General features: G+C 44.3%; 1 protein-coding gene across 4 annotated transcripts in view; it reads right to left on the bottom strand.

Moving 5' to 3' along the window:
• The window catches only part of PALM2AKAP2 (PALM2 and AKAP2 fusion), a 658,794-nt gene that overhangs the window by 228,532 nt on the left and 407,860 nt on the right, over positions 1 to 22,402 (bottom strand). For all 4 annotated transcript variants that reach the window (XM_064379031.1, XM_012439051.3, XM_064379027.1 and 1 more), the window contains 2 exons: positions 2,039 to 2,153; positions 792 to 813 (listed from right to left, as the gene is read on the bottom strand). In XM_064379031.1, the coding sequence (XP_064235101.1) occupies positions 792 to 813; positions 2,039 to 2,153 (137 nt within the window). The remainder of the gene's footprint in view (positions 1 to 791; positions 814 to 2,038; positions 2,154 to 22,402) is intronic.

Raw genomic sequence — 22,402 nt, forward strand, 5'->3', positions numbered from 1 at the left:
CCAATAAGTCTCTCTATTTTAAAGCAGGTCTAGCTGAGGGACAAATGAAAGTAGGAATCACGGGTTTGCAGCTGAGGTTAGGGAGCAAGGTGAAGGGTGAGAAGTATACAATCTCGAATTCATCCCCACCTCCAGGTAAGGAGAGGAGAGGAGAGGAAAGAGGAGTGGTAGGGAAGGGAGAGAAGGTAAAAGACCTGTTCTTAACCACCAGGAAGCCAGGACCTTGCTCCCACCTTTGTATGCTCTGAACCAACCATCCCGCACAGGGAGGAGTTTTGCCCAGCCCTGATTCTACGGAAGAAACTACAGTTCTCTGATCCGAGAGAAAGAGAGAGAGAAAGCAAAGAAAATACAGCAGCTGTAGAAATATTTTCTAAACACCAGATGTTTCCCAAATTTCCTAAACTTCCACGTGTGTTTCGGCCTGAGGCCCTAACCACCAGGACAAACGGGCTCTTTCCTACAAGGGACCTGGTCCTGATGTTGATACTCTTCTTTGCTGGGTACTTTTCAAGAGAGGTCCAAGCAGTGAGCCTTTGGGACCTAAAAGGAAGTAGAAGAGCCAGGCCGATTTTGTAAGATGAGAAACAGTGAGGCAAGAGACAGTTCCCGAAGAAGAGAGGCAGGGAAGGCGTGGAATTGGGACCTCCTCGGTGGCCTGCAACCAGCGCTGCTACTTCTGATGCTTTACAAATCAACGCAGCACCTCTTCCTTAAGACCCTGTTAATGAAACCCCCTGAACTGACCAGGGTAAAAACACTCATCTACAGTCGGGGCAGAGAGCACTTACCTCCATCTGCACTGGAGAAACCCTGTGGGGACAAACACAACAAGGCAGAGCGTTACTCTTCCTGTGGGCGTATAATCCCATCTTTTCCCATCTTTAAAGACTTAACCCACCTTTCTCCCATGCCCAGCCCCAGAATTTGACTGTGCTGGAAAAATGCAATGATCTCTTTTCTTCTGGACAATTTGTTTAGAATTCCAAAATTACCATTCCCAATTTCTACCAAATGTCTCCCAATAGAGATTTATTTCAATTATCTAGCAAATATCCTTGGTCATGTTGGAGAATGAAATCAGAAAATCCCATCCTAAACTGATTTCATTAGATTGCTTTTCTGTCACTTACAGGTACTGCAGAAAGATTTATAAAATGGAGGGAGGGCCAGGAACGGTGGCTCACACCTGTAATCCCAGCACTTTGGGAGGCCAAGGCAGGTGGATCACCTGAGGTCAGGAGTTAGAGACCAGCCTAGCCAACACGGTGAAACCCTGTCTCTACCAAAAATACAAAAAAAATTAGCCAGGCATGGCAGGCACCTGTCATCCCAGCTACTTGGGAGGCTGAGGCAGGAAAATTGCTTTGAACCTGGGAGGTGGAGGTTGCAGTGAGCTGAGATCTTGCCATTGCACTCCAGCCTGGGAAACAAGAGCAAAACTCCATCTCAAAAAAAAAAAAAAAAAAAAAAAAAAAAAATGGAGGGAGGTCCTGAGATGTTTGTTCAGAGTCTGCTGGTTTTACGGACTATACTCTTTGATACACAGCATCATCTGTTTTTATATACAGTAAAATTTCATGTATTTACACTCTTTGTATTTGGAATTCATGTTCATTTCATAGGGTGTTGTTTCTGGCCTTTTTATAATGAAAAGACTCAAAAAACAAACTATAATTAAAGCCACAAAGAGCATGTTTATTCTGCTTAATCAGAATTGGTTTTAGAATTCTAGAGTCCAACAAGAGAAGGCTTTTCAGGCAGGAGGCATATCGGAGATCCAGACAGCAGGCGGGTGGGGTAATCTAATGACCCTTCCCTATGCCTTGCAGCAGGCCAGATGGTCCCACACCCAAAGACATGCCATGCTCAGCTTCAGGATGGCCCCTGGTCCTCACACATCTGCCCCTCATTTCATAGAGTTCGTGGCTTGGATTTCTCATCAACGCCAACTGGCCTGTTTCCCAGCTGGCACCATTTTGCTAGGCCTTACTTCCCCACAGAAATAACTTAGAGAAATCATGTTTGTTTTCTTCACCTTCTGAAAGTCCTTGAAGGATTTTTCTGTCTCCTTCAGTTTCTCTAGGATGATTTGCTCTTTGGCAGATATCTGGGACTCTTCACTTTCTAGCGTTTGTATTTCTTGCTCCAGCCTGGAAAACACACAAACAAAGGACAAGTTACTTTATTGTCCTGCCATCCATGGGCAAGAGAGCAGCTCCTTCCTGTTGGGCGATTTGTACCTTCCTGGCAGCCTCCGTTTTACATTACGCTGAGGAGCCAGGCCAAGGTTTTACATTACACAGCATCCTGTGTTTCCAGCTCTGCCACTGGGCAGACATTGGTCAAGGGAAATCAACACAGCACTACCTCCACTGGTTCACAGCCACTACTATGCAATATGCTTCAATGTCTCCCTGCCAACCTGATGCACGCACACCGTTCTTATTTGGAGGGAGATTATATTCACATAGCAGAGGACGTAACATCAGAAGGAAAATAGCTTCATATTATCCTGGCCATCTCAGAATAACTGCTTTCTCAGGTTGGCCAAAAAGTGGTGGCTCATGCCTGTAATCCCAGCACATTGGGAGGCCAAGGTGGGTGGATCACCCGAGGTTGGGAGTTCAAGACCAGCCTGATCAACATGGAGAAACCCTGTCTCTATTAAAAATACAAAAAATTAGCTGGCCATGGTGGCACATGCCTATAGCCCCAGCTATTCGGGAGGCTGAGGCAGTAGAATTGCTTGAACCCGGGAAGTGGAGGTTATGGTGAGCTGAGATCACGCCATTGCACTCCAGCCTGGGCAATAAGAGCAAAACTCTGTCTTAAGAAAAAAAAAAAAAAAAAGGAAAGGGCCATCCTTGCTTAAAGGAAGTATGCTGCCAAGAAATAGCTGGTGGCCCCAGTACCCTTTGGAGCCTGCTGTCCTCTCTCTCTGTGGCCTGGATTCTACTGCCAAAAAGAGGGGAAATGAAGACAGAATGCAACTACCCCTGCCTTCTGGAACTTTCCTCAATTTTCACAGCCATCCTATGTATTTTGTAAAAGGGAAATTTCAGCACTGCCAGGAGACTCTGGAAATATTCCAGAACAGCAGCTGCAGCTATGATTTGGGGAAAGTCTCAACAGCCATATTCTTTCAGTGAAATGATAATAATAACCACCAGTGTTTACTGAGCACTTATTCTGTGCCAGGAACTTAGCGACGAATTCATGTGGGTTATTTTATCCAAACTTCCCAATGACCCTGTGAGTAGGGAATCCCCATTTTACCAATGAGATCAGTAGGGCTTGGCAAGGTGAAGTAACCCGGTAAAGCAGGCTTTAGTGCCGCAGAGCCTTGAAGCAAGGATTCAAGCCAGGAGGTCTGACTCTAGACCCTGTTCCTAACCATTATGCTAAACTCTCACCACATGGGTTCTAAAGTGCTCCCCATATCCCCAACATTGTTAAACATTGCATATGTTGGCACAGTAGGATGACACTGATATGCAGCAATGTCTTCAGGAATAATGAAGGGATAAATGTTCTCTTGCTAAGACTCTAGACTGCTGTGCCCCTTGAATTATTTGGTCTGAATCTGTTTGTTTGTTCATTTAATAACTCATTCATTCATTTTTCCTTTTGGTCTCTTTCCCCTCTGTCGTACTACAAGCTTTGCTGCTGAGTCTGTGTTTGCCTATGCGAGTCCCTCCCTTGCCTTCCTCCTTTTCCATCTTTTTTTCCTCTTGAGATAGTGTCTCACTCTGTCACCCAGGCTGGAGTGTAGTGGTATGATTATAGCTCACTGCAGCCTGTACCTCCTGGGCTCAAGCAATCCTCCCACCTTAGCTTCCCAAGGAGCTGGGACTACAGGCACACACCACCATGCCCAGCTAATTTTTAAATTTTATTTACAGAGTGAGGTTTAACTATGTTGCCCAGGTGGGTCTCAAACCCCTTGGCTCAAGTGATCCTCCCGTTGCAGGCTCCCAAAGGGCTGAGATTACTGAGCCACCGTGCCTGGCTGTCTTTTTACATCTTTTAATCTGCTCTTGGGAACTGGCTAAACAAGTCCATTAGACCTAGACCTAAAATAAGGAGTTCAGAGTGGGATTTACTGAAAGGTAAGGGACACCAAGATCTAGGCATGAATTTATTTAGCAACAAGTGTGCCCCTCAGAGGCCCTTTCCGTTTCCTTCCTGGGTGTCAGAAAAATGACCTCTGGAGGGGTAAGTCTTTGCAGCAATCACTTTGGGTTATGAAGGCAAACCCTATATCCAAATGAATCCCCTCCAAAAGAACACAGCTCTGATATATTTGTCATTTCACTCAGGGTAAACGTAGAAGTCCTACAGCTTATAAGTCCCCATGGCATCTATCCTCCCGGTACCTATCAGCTCCACTCTACCAACATGCCTATTTCACTTTATATGTTAGTCAAATAGAGCCACTCTTATTTGCCCACATGTACCCCATGTTATTTCTCCTCTAGAAAACTCAACTCAAACTCATAACCATTCTTGAAGTCTCAGCTCAGATGCCACCTGCCATGAGGCTTTCAGAGATTTCACTGCCAGGAAATAACATGACTCCCCTCTGAACATTTCTTAGCACATTATTTTATCAGAGGTCTTATCAAGTCTACCACATATTAGAGCAGTGGCTCTCAACTGAGGTGATCTTGTCCCCCAGGGGATATTTGGCAATGTCTAGAGATATTTTGGCTGTCCAAAACTCAAGGGGGTGGGACTGGTGTTACTGGCATCTAGTGGGTAGAGGCCAGGGATGCTGCTCAACATCCCATAATGCACTGGACAGCACCCTACAACAAAGAATTTTCTGGCCTCAAATAGTAACATAAATTATTAATTTCCCCTATTAGAATATAAATTCCTTAGATGGAGGGCAAAAATGATCAATATACCTACGTTGAATGAATTTAAAAAGCTGAACTAAGTTACATAAAAGTGTGGCTCAGCCGAGATAAGACTTTCAGAATTTTGGAGACCAGGGTGAATTCTTCAGCAAGCTTTGACTTAAGAGGCTGTGTGTGGGCTGAGGCAAAGAGAATTTATAGGAGAGGGGCTGACTAATCCAGAGATACGAACATAGAGATACAAAACTTCTTTGTTGTTCCAGATGTCCAGCAAAATCTTCTACACACATCTGTATAATTTATTTTGGGGGGAGTAAGTAAAGAGATATGAGTGTGAAATAGGAACAACACATGAAACAGTCAAATTATCCATAAACTGCATTAATTCAATGGATATAGGAGCTTTGGACTAGAGGTTCCCTGTGTAGACTGGATGATACTACAAGCCAGGTGGACTCTGAGCTGATTTCATTCATTCATTCATTTGAGGTGTGACTATAGGCGTGAGCCACCATACCTGGCCTGAGCAGATTTGATTTAAATCTCCAAGAACAGAGTACTTTAGCAGACACTTAGGGTGTTCAGTAGATTATATTATTCTTGGGCTGGTTGTGATGGCTCATGCCTGTAATCCCAGCACTTTGGAAGGCCGAGGCAGGTGGATACCTAAGGTTAGGGGTTTGAGACCAGCCTGACCAACATGGTGAAAGCCCGTTTCTACTAAAAATACAAAAATTAACTGGGCATGGTGGTGCACACCTGTAATCCCAACTACTCTGGAGGCTGAGGCAAGAGAATCGCTTGAACCCAGGAGGCAGACGTTGCAGTGAGCGGAGATTGCGTGACTGTACTTCAGCCTGGGCAACAGAGCGAGACTCTATCTCAAAAAAAAAAAAAAAAAAAAGTTTACATTATTCTCAAAAATATTCCCTTACTTCCATGGGAAGAGTATATGCTCCCCCATGCCACTGATGTCGATCTTGACCATGTGATTTGCTCTAGGTTCATGGTGGATGGGATACACTTCCCAGTCCCTTGACACTGGCGGCAGCCATGTGACCTGTTTTAGCCAATGGGATGTGAATAGATAAGACACAAGCAGGGACCTGAGAAGTGCTTGTCCAGTTAGGCTTGTCCTCTTGCACCCCTTCCCGTGCCAAGAGAAGGGCAGCTGCTGCCCCTTCAGCCTGGACCTCAGAAAGAACACACATGGAATAGACCTGAGGCCAACTCACAGATAGGCGTAGTGTGCCCTGGCCCAATCAGTTTCAGGGCTCTCAGCTATATAGTTCAGATGCACCTGAAATTACAGCCACTCAGCTAAGCCCAGCTTAGATCAGCAAACACCCAGCCTACTCACAGAAGTGTGGGCAAGAATAAATGACTTTGGGTTTAAGCCACTGAATTTGAAGGAGTGTTATATAGATTACTGTGGTAATAATGAACTGGTACGGGTCAAATATAAGTGTATATACATTACATAATTATGTATGTATATCCTAGCAATATATATCCCAATAATATATATGCCAATTATATAATATATATACACATATATTTATATGTGTGTTATATGTATTTACATGTCTCTGAAGCTAAAGAATTAGAAAGAACATAAGGCACCCACTCCTCCCTTCCCTAATCCTCCATTCTCTGAGAAATCTGGAGGGAAACAGGGAGATTAAGACCAAAGAAACAGAAAAATGTCAGTGATAGTTGTCTCTGAGTAATGGAATTATAGGTGATTTCATTTTTAAAAAACAATTTTTAATACTTTCCCAATTTAAAATATTCATTTATTACCTATCTAACCAGAATGAAAATGATAAATTCCCTTTTCAAAATGCCTCCTGAAGCCTTTTGCTGAGAAGGCAGCATCTCACAGGCTGTGGCATGGAAGAGGACCAGGGCCTCCGCTTCCCATGTGTCTAGTGAAGGGGCTAGATGGGGACACCCCAACATCGATTTAAATTCAAAACCAACATTTACTGAGCTTTTTTGGATGGACCCTGAGCTAGGCACTACAGGGGATTCTAAAACAAACAAGATCGTGTTAAATATGGCTGACTAAAACCGAAAATGTCTGTCTCTCAGTAACTCACTTCTTCTGGTGAAGCAACCCCAAGTGGTTAAGATTTCTCCACGACCTGATGTCCACTGGCTGGCCGGTCTCCACAGTGTGCCCTGGCCCTATAGGTTTCAAGGTTCTCAGCTATATAGTTCAGGTGCTAAAGATTTGGGTCATGATACTGTGTAACCGAGAAGGAACGGCAAGAGAGGGAGAGAGGAAAAAAAGGAACGAAATGAAACCTTTGTGATAACAACAACTGAGTTTCAACCCAAAGGGAATGAATGAAGGAAACGGAGAGTTCATGTCAGATCCAATAGCAGATTTTTCTACAAATGCACATGTGGCCTTGGGCCAGGCTCTGAGGGTATGGTGAGTCCAGGCTGCTATCTTTCTCAGGAAAACCTGAGTCCTGGGGCAAAGGAGCTTCCCAAGGAACAGAGTGTCATGGGGTTAACAACAGTCATCCCCGCCAGGCTGCAAATGCCACTGTTCTGTAGTTTCATGACTGAAATCTAATGCAGTCTTCTCTGGAAGAGCCAAATAGATACTGCTGTGCTAAAAATAAAGAATGGGCAGGAAGTGTAAATTATACGCAAGGTTAATCGAGGATCCGTAGGCTGTGGCAGGTGCACATAACAGCCTCTAACCTGCTTGTTCAGTTCCTTCTGAGCAAAAAGCAAACTGTAATAAGCTGTAAGAAAAGGTGACACACTGCAGCTGTGTAGGTTTAATTTACTGGAGATGAGGTTGCAATCATGGCCAAATGGTCTTATAAAATCTACCTAACCCCAATAGATCATCCTCATAGGAAAATATAAAGGACCTCTCACTCTGGGAAGTGCGTCGATCATTCTCTTATTTCAAAGTTTATTTAGACATTCATCCATCTAACTTCATGCAAACACCTTCTCTGTATCAGGCATGATGCTGAGCACTGGAGATGGAGAAATAAATCAGACACAGTGTCTGCTCATGAGACTTCTTGGTCAAGTAATGAGAACAGCCATGTGAACACATAAATTACAATAAAAACCAAAAAGAGCAGTAATAGAGGAAAGAGCAGCTGCTGTAGAATAGTCGGTTGTGCCTGGGAGTGTATGGTGGGGATGCTAAGTGGTCTTCTCAATATCAGTGCTCCCATTCTTCCAAACTAACACACAGAATCCTTACTTGGTTGGGGATGGCAATGTGCCCAGCTGAAAAAAGTATGTATCCCAGTTTCCACTGAAGATAAAGCTGGCCACGGGACAGTCTGGCCAATGAGATGTAAGTAAAAGTGATCAGAAGGGACTTCCAGACAACTCCTTTAAAGGGGAAGGAAGAGCTAGGTGCGGTGGCTCATGCCTGCAATCCCAGCTCTTTGGGAGACTGAGGCTAGAGGATTCCTTGAGCCCAGGAGGACAAGACCAGCCTAGGCAACATGGCAAGACGAGACCCCATCTCTACAGATAATAAAAAATTAGCAGGGCATGGTGACATGCACCCTTACTTCTAGCTACTCTGGAGGCTAAGGTGGGAAGATCACTTGAGCCCAGGAGGTCAAGACTGCAGTGAGTGATGATCATAGCACTGTACTCCAATCTGGGTGACAGAGCAAGATCCTGTCTCAAAAAAAAAAAAAAAAAAAAAGAAAGAAAAAAAAGAAAGAAGCATTGGTTTAAGTGGCAACTGCCTTTTCCCTCCTTCCTGCCAGGTACAGGGAGCTGGTGCTGAGAGATATATTCGTTTCCAATTCCTGCTGTGACAACTGCCACAAATGTAGTGGCTTAAAACAATAGAAATTTATTATCTTACATTTCTGTACCTCAGAAGTCTGACATGGGGGTCGCCAGGCTAGAATCAAGGTGCTGGCAGCCGGCAGCATCATGTTCTCTTCTGCAGGCTCTAGGGGAGAATCCATTTCCTTGCCTTTTTCAGCTCCCTGAGGTCACTCATGTTCCGTGCCTCGTGGCTGCCTTCCTCCATCTTCAAAGTCAGCACTGTTGCATCTTTCTACCTTCCTTGTAGCCACCCCTCCTTCCAACTTCTCCTGCCTGCCTCTTCCACTTTTAAGGATCTGGTGGTTATACAAAGCGCAACCAGATAATCCAGGATACTGATCTCCCTATTTTAAGGTCAGCTGTTTGGAAACCTTAATTCCATCTGTAATTTTAATTCCCCTTTGCCATGGAACCTACCATATTCACAGGTTCTGAGGCTTAGCGTGGGGACATCTCTGGGGGTTCATTATTGTGCCTACTACAAGGGATATGATGCTATAGGCACAGCAGGCATCCTGTGTCCACAGGGACAATGGTATGTCTGAGTGTGTGGAAAGGGAGACATGGCCTGGGTCCCAGAGGGCACGATGGAAGGACTACTCCACCTCTGGAATGTCCGGCTCCAGATTGCTTGTTATGGGCTAAACCCTCTGTTGTGATCATAGATGAATGCAATTTTCAACTGATACAAGGTGGTGAGAAAAACTTGACAAAGTAAATGATGCATTAACTGGGCCTTGAAGGGTACATTCACCAGGTGGAAGAGGAGAAAACAAGCCAGGCAGAGGAGACAGTGTGGGCCGAGGCCCAGCATCTCATATGTCCCTACTATCTGTCACTCAGAAGCGTGTGGCCTTGCGTGGCCTTTTCGGGTCACAGCCTGCTCTGCCCTCCGGCTTCATAGCTCAGCACAGTGCCTCAGAAGGGTTCTCGCCGTTCCTGTCCCCACTCCCAGTGGCTCACTCATGCTCTCCTGCTCTGCTTGCCTGGCTCTAAAATACTGGCCTTCATGGCTCTGCTGAGAAACTGCCTTCCTGCAAGGCCCAAACAAAGAGAGGGGAAGACAGAGCATACTGGCTGATGGCGACACTGTGCCATTCAGTCTCCAGTTCCTGCTTCCCAGATCCTCGGCTACTCCTCTGCCCTTCTTACTTACAAAAGCCAATACATTGGGAGGCCAAGGCAGGCAGATCACTTGAGGTCAGGAGTTTGAGACCAGCCTAGTTAACATGGTGAAACCCTGTCTCTTCTAAATATACAAAAATTAGCTGGGCATGGGGCCCGGTGCCTGTAATCTCAGCTACTTGGGAGGCTAAGGCAGGAGAATAGCTTGAACCTAGGAGGCGGAAGTTGCAGTGAGCCAAGATTGTACCATTGCACTCCAGCCTGGGCGACAGTGTGAGACTCCATCTCAAAAAAATAAAAAATAAAAAGTCAGTATATTTTCCCTTTGCCTGGGTGTTGGTCAGTTGAATCCAAAGGAGCACAGACAGATACAACTTGGTTTTTAATCGTTTTACCGTTTGGAGAGGGTCTTGCCTACCAACTTAGGTGGGCTTCATTTTCCTTCTCCATCCATGATCATAATAATTAATATAATACTAACTATTCTAATATTGTTTTCGCTAGATACAGTAATGTATGCAATAATAATAATAAGGATTAGGATTCTTGAGTGCTTACTGTGTGCTTGGAACTGCTATGAGTGTTTTACATACATTACAGTACTTAATCTTCACAATATCCCATGAAGTAAGAACATCTGCAACTCCTGGCCGGGCGCGGTGGCTCACGCCTGTAATCCCAGCACTTTGGGAGGCCGAGGCGGGTGGATCATGAGGTCAGGAGTTCAACACCAGACTGGCCAACATGGTGAAACCCCATCTCTACTAAAAAATACAAAAATTAGCTGGGCATGGTGGCTCATGCCTATAATCCCAGCTACTTGGGAGGCTGAGGTAGGAGAATTGCTTGAACCAGGACCCGGGAGGCGGAGGTTGCAGTGAGCTGAGATCGTGCCACTGCACTTCAACCTGGGCTACAGAGCGAGACTCTATCTCAAAAAAAAAACAAAAAAAAAAAAGGAAGAAAATCTGCAACTCCCATGACACAGATGAATGGATACACAGGAAGAGCACTGACTTGCCCAGGGTTGCAGAGATGACGTACAGCCAAAATTTGGACCCCAGTGGTCTGGCTGGGGAACCAGGACTCTTTGTCACTACCCTTGCAACCTGCCATGACCACTTGCCCTTTTACCCTCATTCCCTCAAGAATGCACATTGCAACACAAAATATAGTTTTCATGCTCACAGAAGCACAGAAGGTAACACTGGGAGTAGAAGTCATTTAACTTAATTGCTCTCCAGAATCATGAGGTCCCTGAACTGTCCTCCACCCAACTATTATTTCGTATCTGCTTGAACTTCTCCACACATGGGGAGCTCATCACCTCCCATGGCAACCCAATCCCTCTTCGGACACTTAGGCCCATCAGAATGCCCACTCCCAGATTTAAACAACATTTCCCTCCCTATAGCTTTCATTTTCTGAGTTCTAGCCCTTGGAAGTGCAAGATCAAGTTTAGTAAACATCATGAATTGTAAGGGCTCCACTCTGGGAAATAGGAAGATCCAGGGCAAACAGAACTTATTTTCCATGGTGGAGTACAGATACAAACAGGTCCAGTAATAGGAGGTGGTAGAGAGAGCAGAAAAGGAAAGGAGTGGAAAGACCAAGGGGCAAGAGGACTTCTGGGACCCTTCACGCAACGAACTCAGCACCAACTAAAAGAGGAGGCAAGAGAAGCAGTAAGTAAGTGTTCACAAAATCCTCAGGATCCTATGAACATTTCTGCAAAAGCTGTAAGCAAGACCAGCATATTCCTGACGCTGGGCTGAGCCTTTAGGGAATTCCTCACTATGGAGGGACATAGAGTAGGGTTACACCCTACCCTATAGCCAAACACATTGCCACTCAATTTGACATGGGTTTGAATCTCAGTAACTACTCCCAGAATAAAAGGAGGTGCTGACCGATCGGCTGAAGGTGCTTAATTCAGACCTGTTCTCTTCTCCGGAACTGCAACTTCATAGTTGAGCAGTCAAGTGGGGTGCCTGTCTGGCCAACCTGCCTAAACAAGAACCTCAGGAGAAGTGTTTACTGTTCGGAAGAGAGGAAAGCTGCTCGCATCTTTATGAATTCAGCACAAGTGAACTGCTAAGTTGCTCAATTTCCATCCTCCCTTTCTTTCAAAGCAATGTCATTCCTGTGGCTGGGCTGCTGGGCATATGGCCACACAGAATAAAGGCCACGTTTCTCAGCATCCTTTGTAGCCACATGCTCTGGCCAAAGGTATGTATGTGAAAGTACTGTATGTCAGCTTCTAGAATCTTCCTTAGCCCTTTCTTCTCCAGTTCTTTCTTTCTCCTTTGCCTGAAATGCACATGTATGCAGGCAGGGCACTAACTGCCATCTTGGTCACCGTCCATAAGCATCAATCTTTAGTGTTAAACTGGAACAGGTCTGGGTCCCTAAGGAATTCACAGAGCACAGCCACCAAACAGCTGTTAACTGCATGTCTTTGGATGTTTATAAAACTGCATACCTGTGGATTTTTATTGGAGGGAGAAATAAACATCTTATTTAAGCCACTGTTATTGTGGGTCTCTGTTCCTTGCATCCACATGGAATCCTAATTAATACAAGACACTTACCACATACTGTTGAATTTGAATAAATGTTCTTAGAATTATGCTGAGAATTGGGGGCCACAGCTAATCAGAGCTTAGAGTTGTATCCATGACTCAGCAGCAGAAGAAAAATAATGAGCAATTGCAAGGTTGCGAATTCATCACTGCAAATCAATGCTTGTAAATGGGGTTGGCTGGAACTGTGCTTTGCCCTGCTCTACTCCCCAATCCCTGCCACATCCAAAGTCTCAGCAGGGAAGTTTCTTCTCCTTGCACAATTATAATCACCCATATCTTAGCATCTCTTTGGTGCGCTATTTGTGTCCATCTGGCTTCTAGCCAGAGCCTTTGCCAGCTGAATTATATCAGAAAGAGCCAAGACACAGCTAGGTATACATTTTAAACACCTTTCCAGCCTTGCAGAGCAGTGATCTGATCGCTCCTATAAATAAGACTTAATGATATAGAACTCACCCATGATCTTGGTTTCAGTTATGTGGCGGGAACAGAACACTGATCAAACGTGGTTCAGAAGTCAGTGTGGGGCAGGGGCTAAGGCAGCAGGCAGCTGAAAACCTACCCAGGGTCCCTCTGCCCTTTCCTTTCAGGAACAACATCCAGCTCCTCTACTGGGAAAAAGTCTCTCTGGGGTTCCTTGTAGATTTGGTGAAACCACTGATCAGAGGGCTTACATTCCTGGCCAAGGAGTGGATATATATCTAAGCCAGGCCAACTGAACTCTTGCCCAGATAGCTTTGTCTTGAGAGGAGTGACTCAAAGAATAAAAACTAATTGGGGGTGAATTCTTCCCCCACAAACTCTGAAGAGACCACCCTATTAGTTCCTGCTGCCTGGAATTCCAGATCTGTCTGAGACGTGATTATCTGACTCCTCTTCCATCCTAAGAATATTTATCCTCATCTATCTGTCTAATCAATCAATCAATCTATCTATCATCTATCTATCTAATCTAGCTCTCTAGCAATCTATTTATCCTATCTATCTATCATCCATCTTAATATCTCCATTTCAACATTCTAGGTAGAACACTGGGAAGAATATTGTTTTCACACAAATCAATGCTACAGAATTCATTTTCCACATTTCAGGAAGACAATGCATTTGTTTCTATGGCACTCCCCAAATATTTTTCATTTGTGACTCAATTTGTAAGGAAACAGCTTCCTTTTATTTAGATGAGTCTCTCTGGAGTCATGGCAGATCATTTGGTATTTTAATATGAAAACATGTTAATGGCCCTTAAGTAAACAGAGGATTTCCACTTTTCCTTATGAAAGAATAGGGCCTTCCTTGACTACAAGGTGTCAGTGGAGACTCACGTCCATTACCACCCCCGCCCCCAATGCCCGCTTTTGTTTTTTCCTCACATCATCCCTGAGACAGAAATACGGCAGAGAAGACAGGGTCCCTTTAAAAATTCCAAAGGTCCTGCTCATATCCTTTCCTGGTGGTTCTCTCTCACCTCCTTCCCAAACCCCATGAAACTTCTTAGGATGGAAGTTCACACCCTCCATGTGCTGCTCCCACCCCTTTGCAGCCTTATGCCTTCTGGTCTTCAGTCAAGACCTCAAGCTGCTTCTGAAAAAATCAGGAAGAACTCTCCACTCTCAACTCCATTGCCTGAAAACAGATATCATAATAAAAACCGAAATTACATCTCTTTAGAAATGTTTTCTTTAATACCCCCACCCCCTACCCAGCCTGGTACGTTCATTCATTCTGATTATCCACAGCATTTCTAACTTTTGGTACACTCTGCCTTGCATTAGAGTGTTAAAAATATATTGGCCAGCTGCGGTGGTTCACGCCTGTAACCCCAGCACTTGGGAAGGCCGAGGCGGGTGGATCACTTGAGGTCAGGAGTTTGAGACCAGCCTGACCAACATAGTGAAACCCCCGTCTCTACTAAAAATACAAACAATTAGTCAGGCGTGATGGCACACTCCTGTAATCCCAGCTACTTGGGAGGCTGAGGCAGGAGAATCACTTGAACCCGGGAGGTGGAGGTTGCAGTGAGCCGAGATCGCACCACTGCACTCCAGACTGGGCAACAAGAGTGAAACTCCGTCTCAAACAAATAAATAAATAAAAATAAAAATAAAAATGTGTTTGTCCTTTCCAATCCTACCTGTACATCCTCTCTCCCAAGTGCAGGCTTATTAGGAGATAGGACTATATATTTTGTGTTGCTGTACCTCACATTTTCCCCTGTACATACAGATGCTCAATACATTTTTGTTGAGTGCATAAAAAGCAAAGCAACCCAACAACATACTTCTAAAGCATTCTATAGTGAATGCAACTTGGAGATGGCGATAGTAAATGTAATGTTTAAATCTTGGCTTGGTTTTTCTACTTTCCCCTCAAATATACAAATTTAGATATTCAGTGAGAAAAAAGAACATCGATATTGGAGTGATTTATATCTTGATCTAAGTATACAGCCGGGACATGGCAGCACTTTTCATTACTGATGGTAACGCAATCACATTGAAGCCCAGATACAAATAAATGAAAATTTCTCTCTCTGTAAGTGTGCTTCAGTCTGTAGAGAGATCAGCTTTTCTCTCTTTTTCTTGTGTATTTACTCCATCTGGAATCACATGACTCACACCAACTCACACCACACAGTGGATTTCTGTGTAGGAAATCATTTCCAGGCTTGCGCTGAGCACTGATTTCTTGGTTGTGATTCTTATTTGAGTCAGTTTCATCAGAAATAACGTGTTTTGATTACAGGAAAGTGAGATTATTTTCTTTCAAAGCAATACTTTTCTCAATAACTTAAGGCCCCCTGTTTCCCAGAAATGTCTCTTTTCTCTAGGAAGAGAAAAAGTCCCATCCAGCTACACCTTCTGACCCCCAGCCTCTGACTCAGGCCCTCTGTTGGAGACCAGTGCCTCCACTCAGGCACCTGAGCTTATGCAGACTGCTCTGGGAGGGCACCCCATTAACTATCCCCTCTCCCCTCTCTCCAAGAGGCCTTCTTCCTGTTAGTCAATAAACAAGAATCATGTCTCTCCATTCTAAAAATAAGTGAACTTCTCTTGACCCTGCATCCTGTTCCAGCTGCTGTTGAATCCCTCTTCCAGACTTCCCCAAGGCCAGTCGCCTCTCGCTGCCTCAATATCCTCACATCCTGGCCCCTCCTCAGCCGCAGTCCCTCTGCCCTCAGCACCCTGCTGCGTCTGCTCCTGGTCAGGTCCATGACTGCCACATCTAATGGACCCTCTTTGTTGTGGATCTGTTTGACTTCTTCGTTTTTAAAAACATTGTTGATCGCTCCTCCTCCATGATGAAGAGGCCATGATACCTTGTTCTCCATATGGGCACCTCTTCTCCTACTCCACCACTAAAGGTTTATTGGTTCATTGTTCTTATTGATTAACATTAATTCTTGGCTACTAATGTCCAGCCTCATGCTCTAATTCCTACCTAACATGCTTAAATCTATCCAACCTAAATCTTCAGCATCTCTCCTGAACTCCGGCCTCTATGTACAATTGTATTTTGAATGTCTCCACCTGGATGGTCCACAGGTACCTCAAACCCAACATAAACAAGACCAAACTCATCTTTCTCCATAAAGCTGCTCCTCTCTGTGGCATTCTCTAGCTCAGATGCTGGTACCACCATCTACTTAGGAGGAAACCTGGATGTTATCTTCACCTCTGACTTGTCCTTCTCTTATCACCACATACATGTATCTTATTAGTCACTAAGTCAATTAAGTGGCTTATTAGCCACTAAGCCAATTTCCCCCATAAATCTCTTTTCATAGCTCCTTCTCTTCAGCCCTAATACAGGTTCTCTTCTAAATGCCTCACAACCTTCTAACCTATCTCTCTGCCTCTACCCAGTCCCATCACCCTAAAATCCAGAATGTGCCTGGACACACCCCAATAACACTTCCCTGCTGAAAACCCCTCATGGGCTCTCTGCTAAAGCTCATGGACATGACACACTCCCAGCCTCTCATTTACCTGCAGAAATGAAGATTTCCTTGTTTGCCTCAATGCCTTTGCTCATACCACCCCTCTGCCTGGATTGCCCTTGTTCTCTCTCTTCCCCTTTTCATGGGTAACTATTACTCTTTTTGTGTGTGTGTGTGAGATGGAGTTTTGCTGTTGTTGCCCAGGCTGGAGTACAATGGCACAATCTCGACTCACTGCAACCTCCATCTCCCGGGTTCAAGCGATTCTCCTGCCTCAGCCTCCCAAGTAGCTGGGATTACAGGCATCTGCCACCACACCTGGATAATTTTTTTGTATTTTTAGTAGAGATGGGGTTTCTCCATGTTGGTCAGGCTGGTCTCAAACTCCCAACCTCAGGTGATCTGCTCACCTTGGCCTCCCAAAGTGCTGGGATTACAGGAATGAGCCACCGTGCCCGGCCAATTACTACTTATTTTTAAAGCATCTGCTCAGGTAATATTGCTTTTTTGGAAGTCATTCTTGGCACCCTTCCCATGAAGGTGCTCTTCCTCTTTGCTGCCATATCTCATGGACGTATTTCTACCACCAATTTTATCCCATTGTATTTTAATCACTCATCCATGGATTTGGGGTTTCCCTCCCTAACTCCAGTTTACAAACCTCTAGAAGATAATTACCATCTCTTTTTCATCTTTCTTTGATGATGGCATCTAGCATCTAGCTGGCCTGTATCTAGCAAGGAACCTGCCTCATTGAAAGTCCTCAGTACGTGTTGGTTGAGTAAATGAATGTCTTGGTGAATACATAAGTTGTTTCTCAACTGGAAGTATCCTCAAGCAGACCCTCTGGCTAAATTCCTTCAGTCAAAACTGAAACTTAAAAGAATAAATTCATATTAACATCAAGCCTGGACTTAGTAAAAACAACAGATTAAAAAGAAACTTGTCTTATTTGCTTTCTCTGAAGCAGGATGATGCAGAAGGTAACTGCTGTGTGGCTCTGTACTCTTTCCCCCAAGTTCCCCAAATATATAATTTCATCTGATCCCAGGTAGGGGTGTGTGTGTGTGTGTGTGTGTGTGTGTGTGTGTGTGTAATGTACTATTCTTATCTACTCTGGGATACTCTTATTTACTGTCAAATAAAACCATCAGTAGAAGATGCACAGATATGTAGGAACTGGGCCAGAATGATGGACATTCTCAGCATTTACTTCATTCTGCCTTGTGACTCTCTATGAGTTCACCCCTTCATGCAGGAAGCATCTGGGCTTTCATACCAGATTGTGAAAATTGTTTATGTGGTGCATTCCTCTCTTCCAAATCCCTGTTTACTCATTGTGCCTAAATCCAGTGCTCTGTGATAGCTTTCCTGCTGAGTTAGATTTTCCCATTGGCTTCTGTGTGTGTGTGTGTGTGTGTGTGTGTGTGTGTGCGTGTGTGTGTGTGTGCCCATGCGTGCATCCACACAGCCTCAGCCACAGCTTTCACAAATGCCCAAACTGGGGACAATCATTACATTTTTGCCTGTTGTTCATACTGGTGGTTGCTCTGGAGATACTGGTGGTGCTTTCAAGATGCATGAGTTAGTATCTCAATGAATCATTCATTGAAAAACAACATCAAACACTAGTGGTAAAATAGCTCACATTTATTGAGCATTTACTGTGACAGACAATGCCAGATGATATGCTAAATGGTTTGTAAGCATTATTCAGTTCTTTGCACTTGGTAAAATATCTACTGCTGTCATTTGCACTTGACAGATGAAGAACCTGAGGTTGAGAGAGCTCAAGTAACTTATGACCAGTAAGTGGACCCAGGTCTGCTTGTAGCTACAGCCTAAAATATTAACTGCTACCCTGTGCTGTCTCCTGCCTAAGAGCAAGTGAAACTACTCCCAATCCAAATGTTTTCAGCGTTTCCTCTTTTTGGTGTAGATTTTTCTTTTCCAACATCTTAATCAAATGGAGCTGCTCTGGTTAAGGAGAGAGCTGACTGGGAGCTCCTCTCACTCCACCCCTTGCCTCGCTTGGTCCTTCCATAAGATACACAGGATTTGGAAGTCACCACCCTATCAAAGTAGAAACAGCATGTATTGCTATGGCATCCACAGTGCCTAGAAGAGTATTTGTATACAGCCTGTGTTCAACCAGTATGAAAGGAAACATTCCCTCTTGTGGTCACCTACAGCACGGATTTCCCTAAACTACTCAACAGGACATCAAAGAATAAACAGCACCTCTGACCTTTGAGCCATGGAGAGGAGTGTGGTATCTATCCGGAAGGTAGAGATGACAGCTTAATTGTACCTGAAACAGAGACTAGGAAGGAGGTCGGCACAGGGTGCTATGGCAGCCGCTGGGAGGCTTCCAACCGATCCAAACTGATTTTTCTAAAGAGAACTATGTCTTGGGTTTTGTTTTGTTTTTTCCTAACCGTGTTTTCCACGCTTCACATTACCAGGTGATGACTTCTCCTCAGTGGAGAAATTTGTCATCCCGCTGGGATAATTCCAGAGTTATTCTAAGAGTTCCTGCTCCCATCAGATCAAGCCAATCAGGAAGCTCCTCCACATGGGTTGTGCCGGACTGACTGTTTCCCACTTGGCTGCTTCCTGCTATTGTTCTCTGTCATGTTCTCAGAGGCCCAACTATGGAGCCCTACCCCTTCCTCTCAAAAGCCAAGGGCTGCCTCATGGCTTTGGGTCAAGGTATACTCGGCTCAGAGATCAAGGCATCTGGCAGAGAGAGAAGGGCCTGAAATGAGAATAGAGGCAGGCAGTTCTTGGCCCACGTGACCAGAGCAGAAATCACAGAGCTTAAAACACCCAGAAATATGAGTCTTTCTAGTCTTGAAACAGAAGTTTGAAATGTTCTGGGTCACTCATTCATGTTTATCAAGCATTATCAAGCAAGTGTTGAGCTATATACAATAACAGCTGCACAGTCTCTGCTTTTGAGAAATTCATCATCTCATGGGGGAGGAAGCTGTATGAACAGTCACATTTGAACTCTGCTGTGCACAGCAGAGCTCAAATTCAAGACCAACATGCTGCAGGAATGCAAAGAAGAGAGTTTGAGTAACTCTGCTTAGGAGTAGGCAGGGCAGGATTTCAGGGGCTTGGAACATGTCAGTAGGATCTTGAATGGTGAGAAAAAAGGTCAAGGCGTAGAGGAGTTTAGACGGTGTTTCAAGCTAGGGTGACAACATGGACAAAGGGGCTTTGATGCAGAAATGTGCAAGGCAGGCTCAAGTGAGTGAGTGAGGACCTCCCTAGGACTGGCCTATCTGAGTGCACTCATGATGGATGGAAAGAAAGTGCGGGGGAGGATCAGGTCCAGGATGTGACAGCTCTTGAATACCACACTAATGAGTCTGATCCAGAAAGCAACAGAGTTTCTTGTTTGTCTGCCTGCCTGTTTATGTGTTTGTTTTAAGGCAGTGAGTGATAGGATAGGCTATGTTCTAGAAAGACCATGCGGACTCCATGGCTGAAACCACCTGGCCTGAGTGTGGGGAACACTGAGCTTCAGGCAGTTGAGTGGGTGAGTCACTGTCCCAACACATTTATTATGGGGGTTGGTGACAAAAACTTTGGGAACTAAAAATAAAGTTTAAAATATTCTTTGGTGAACTTTATCCCTATAGACTTATCAGCCTTGATTCCATTTTACAACAGCTGTTATGTTGAGAATGATACAGATTTCTCGGTTTTCAAATCCAAAATGTTCTGTGAGGGTAGAGTTTTCCTTACACCAGGAGACAGCCAATGGGAACCTCCAGATACAAAATGATTCACACTTAGGGATCAAAGCCTGAGGGGTAAAGCATTCCTTAAGCCAAATTTAAAAAGTCCTTTTACAACTCAGGAAGTGGCTTGCATAAAGTCCAAAGAAAAACAATGTCACTTAAAATCCATCCAGAGACTCATTCTTTTAATTGAAGCCCTCTGTCAAAGAGATGATCTGATAGGCCACTTGAAATGTGAACTCTTGGATACAGAGATAGTACATTGCGTTCCAGAATAACCATCATTCTCAGCAAACTGACACAAGAACAGAAAATTAAACACCGCATGTTCTCACTCATAGGTGGGTGTTGAACAATGAGAACACATGGACACAGGGAGGGGAGCACTACACACTGGGGTCTGTTGCAGGGAAATAGGGGAGGGACAGCGGGGGGTGAGGAGTTGGGGAGAGATAGCATGGGGAGAAATACCAGATATAGGTGATGGGGAGGAAGACAGCACATCACACTGCCATGTGTGTACCTATGCAACAATCTTGCATGTTCTTCACATGTACCCCAAAACCTAAAATGCAATAAAAATAAATTAAAATAATAATAATAATAATTTTAAAAAACAGCCTGCCTCTTCCTGCTGGTTTGGCTTATATAAAATCAGCACTGGCCACCTGTGTTCAGCAGAGGTCCCACCTCAAAGTCATCCTACCACATCTATCATTTCTAAATCCCGAGACTAAGGGAGGTTTACCCGCTGAACGCACTAAGAAACTTCCCTGGAGCCCTCAACTATAAGAGATTTCAAGACAGACTAGATTTGTTTTAGAAATAGTACATGGCATCTTGGTATGAGACGTCTCATGCAGAGGCAATGACCTGGGACCCGCATAAATGTTTTCATGTGAATGAATGAGTGATCACAAGCCTCCTGGGCACAGATGAAAATTATATTCCCATGAAATCCAAGTTATATTAATAATAATAGCAACATTTGTGCAATGCTTTAGTTTACAACATCCTTTCACAGCAATTAGGGATTATTTTATTCCTATGTTATAGATAAGAAAATTGACGGGAAGAAAAAAGGGAATCTAAACACCTTTCATGCTACAGTCTGATTTTCTCCTCATCTATAAAATGGTTATAATGATGCATATGAAAGACCTACATCAAAGTTATGAAGCTTAAATGAGAGAATGTTTAAAATATCTCAGAACACTGCCTGCCTCCGTGGAGTAAACACTATTCAAATGTTTGTGCTTTCTTTCTTTTCCAGTGCTTTCAAAAAATTTAATTTAGAAACCAGTCTGTTAAATACAGCATTTATAAGATAAACCAAAACATATTATTTAACAGAATAAATTCAAATTCATCTTAATATATGCTTTGTGGCCCACAATGTTAAGGAATATCTGTAGAATCTGATGTTAAACTGATTTTCCAGAGAAGGAAAATACATTCTATCATTTGAATGCTAAAAGGAAAATCAAAGTGTTTATTATTGGGTTCAAGGATGGAAAAGTTAAGACTGTGTATGCACGTGTGTCCACACGTAAAAAACAAAATCTGATTCAAGTTCGCTATGTGGGAGCGGCTTATGTGCACATGGAGCGCCATCTAGTGTCAGATGAAGTCATAGTTTCCCTAACTGAGGTAGTACCTATGGGAATTTAGGTAAAGCTGATGGCTGTGATTCAGCAGATTTGGTATTGTGTACTTAGAAGGAGAAAGTTCATTAAATGTCCACAACCCTTAAAGCTTTGTTCCCTTGTTGTTTTCAAAGGAACAGTGCATTTGCCTCTAATGCGGTAAATCTCCAGCTGAGCCGTGTAGATGGTTCACATGGTCCCACTGCTTCTAGAAGGCGTGAACCTCTGGACCTTCCCAACGAGTTTCTCTCCCTGTTCCTGGGAGAATAGGTTCAGGCCTTCTAGAAGTAGTGGGACTATGTGAACCATCTTCATTGAGATCACCACTTTAGAGGGGCCACCTAAAAAATGGGTTGCAGTAGGTGTCCCCAAAGGCCAATTATGAACAACCCAACCAGTGGCCCTGTGGTCCAGGATGGCCAACCCCTCCCAATACACACATCCTCCCTCCCACCAAAGTCCAGTCTCAGTGCTGATGTGAACCCGAAGGCTCATGGCTCTCCAGCTTCTGAAAAGCAGCAGCAAGACCCATACAGCATGCTCCTGCACAGTGCCCTCCCTCCCCGAGGCTGGCTCACCATGCTTCTCCAGCATGTGTGTCCCAAGCCCTTTGTTCAAGAGCAGCTCTTTCACCCGTGCATCTGGTAACCCAGTGACCTGG

This window comes from Aotus nancymaae, unplaced genomic scaffold (genome assembly GCF_030222135.1).
Source record: "Aotus nancymaae isolate 86718 unplaced genomic scaffold, 86718_ANA_hifiasm-v0.15.2.pri h1tg000003l, whole genome shotgun sequence".
NCBI classification, from domain to species: Eukaryota; Metazoa; Chordata; class Mammalia; order Primates; family Aotidae; genus Aotus; species Aotus nancymaae.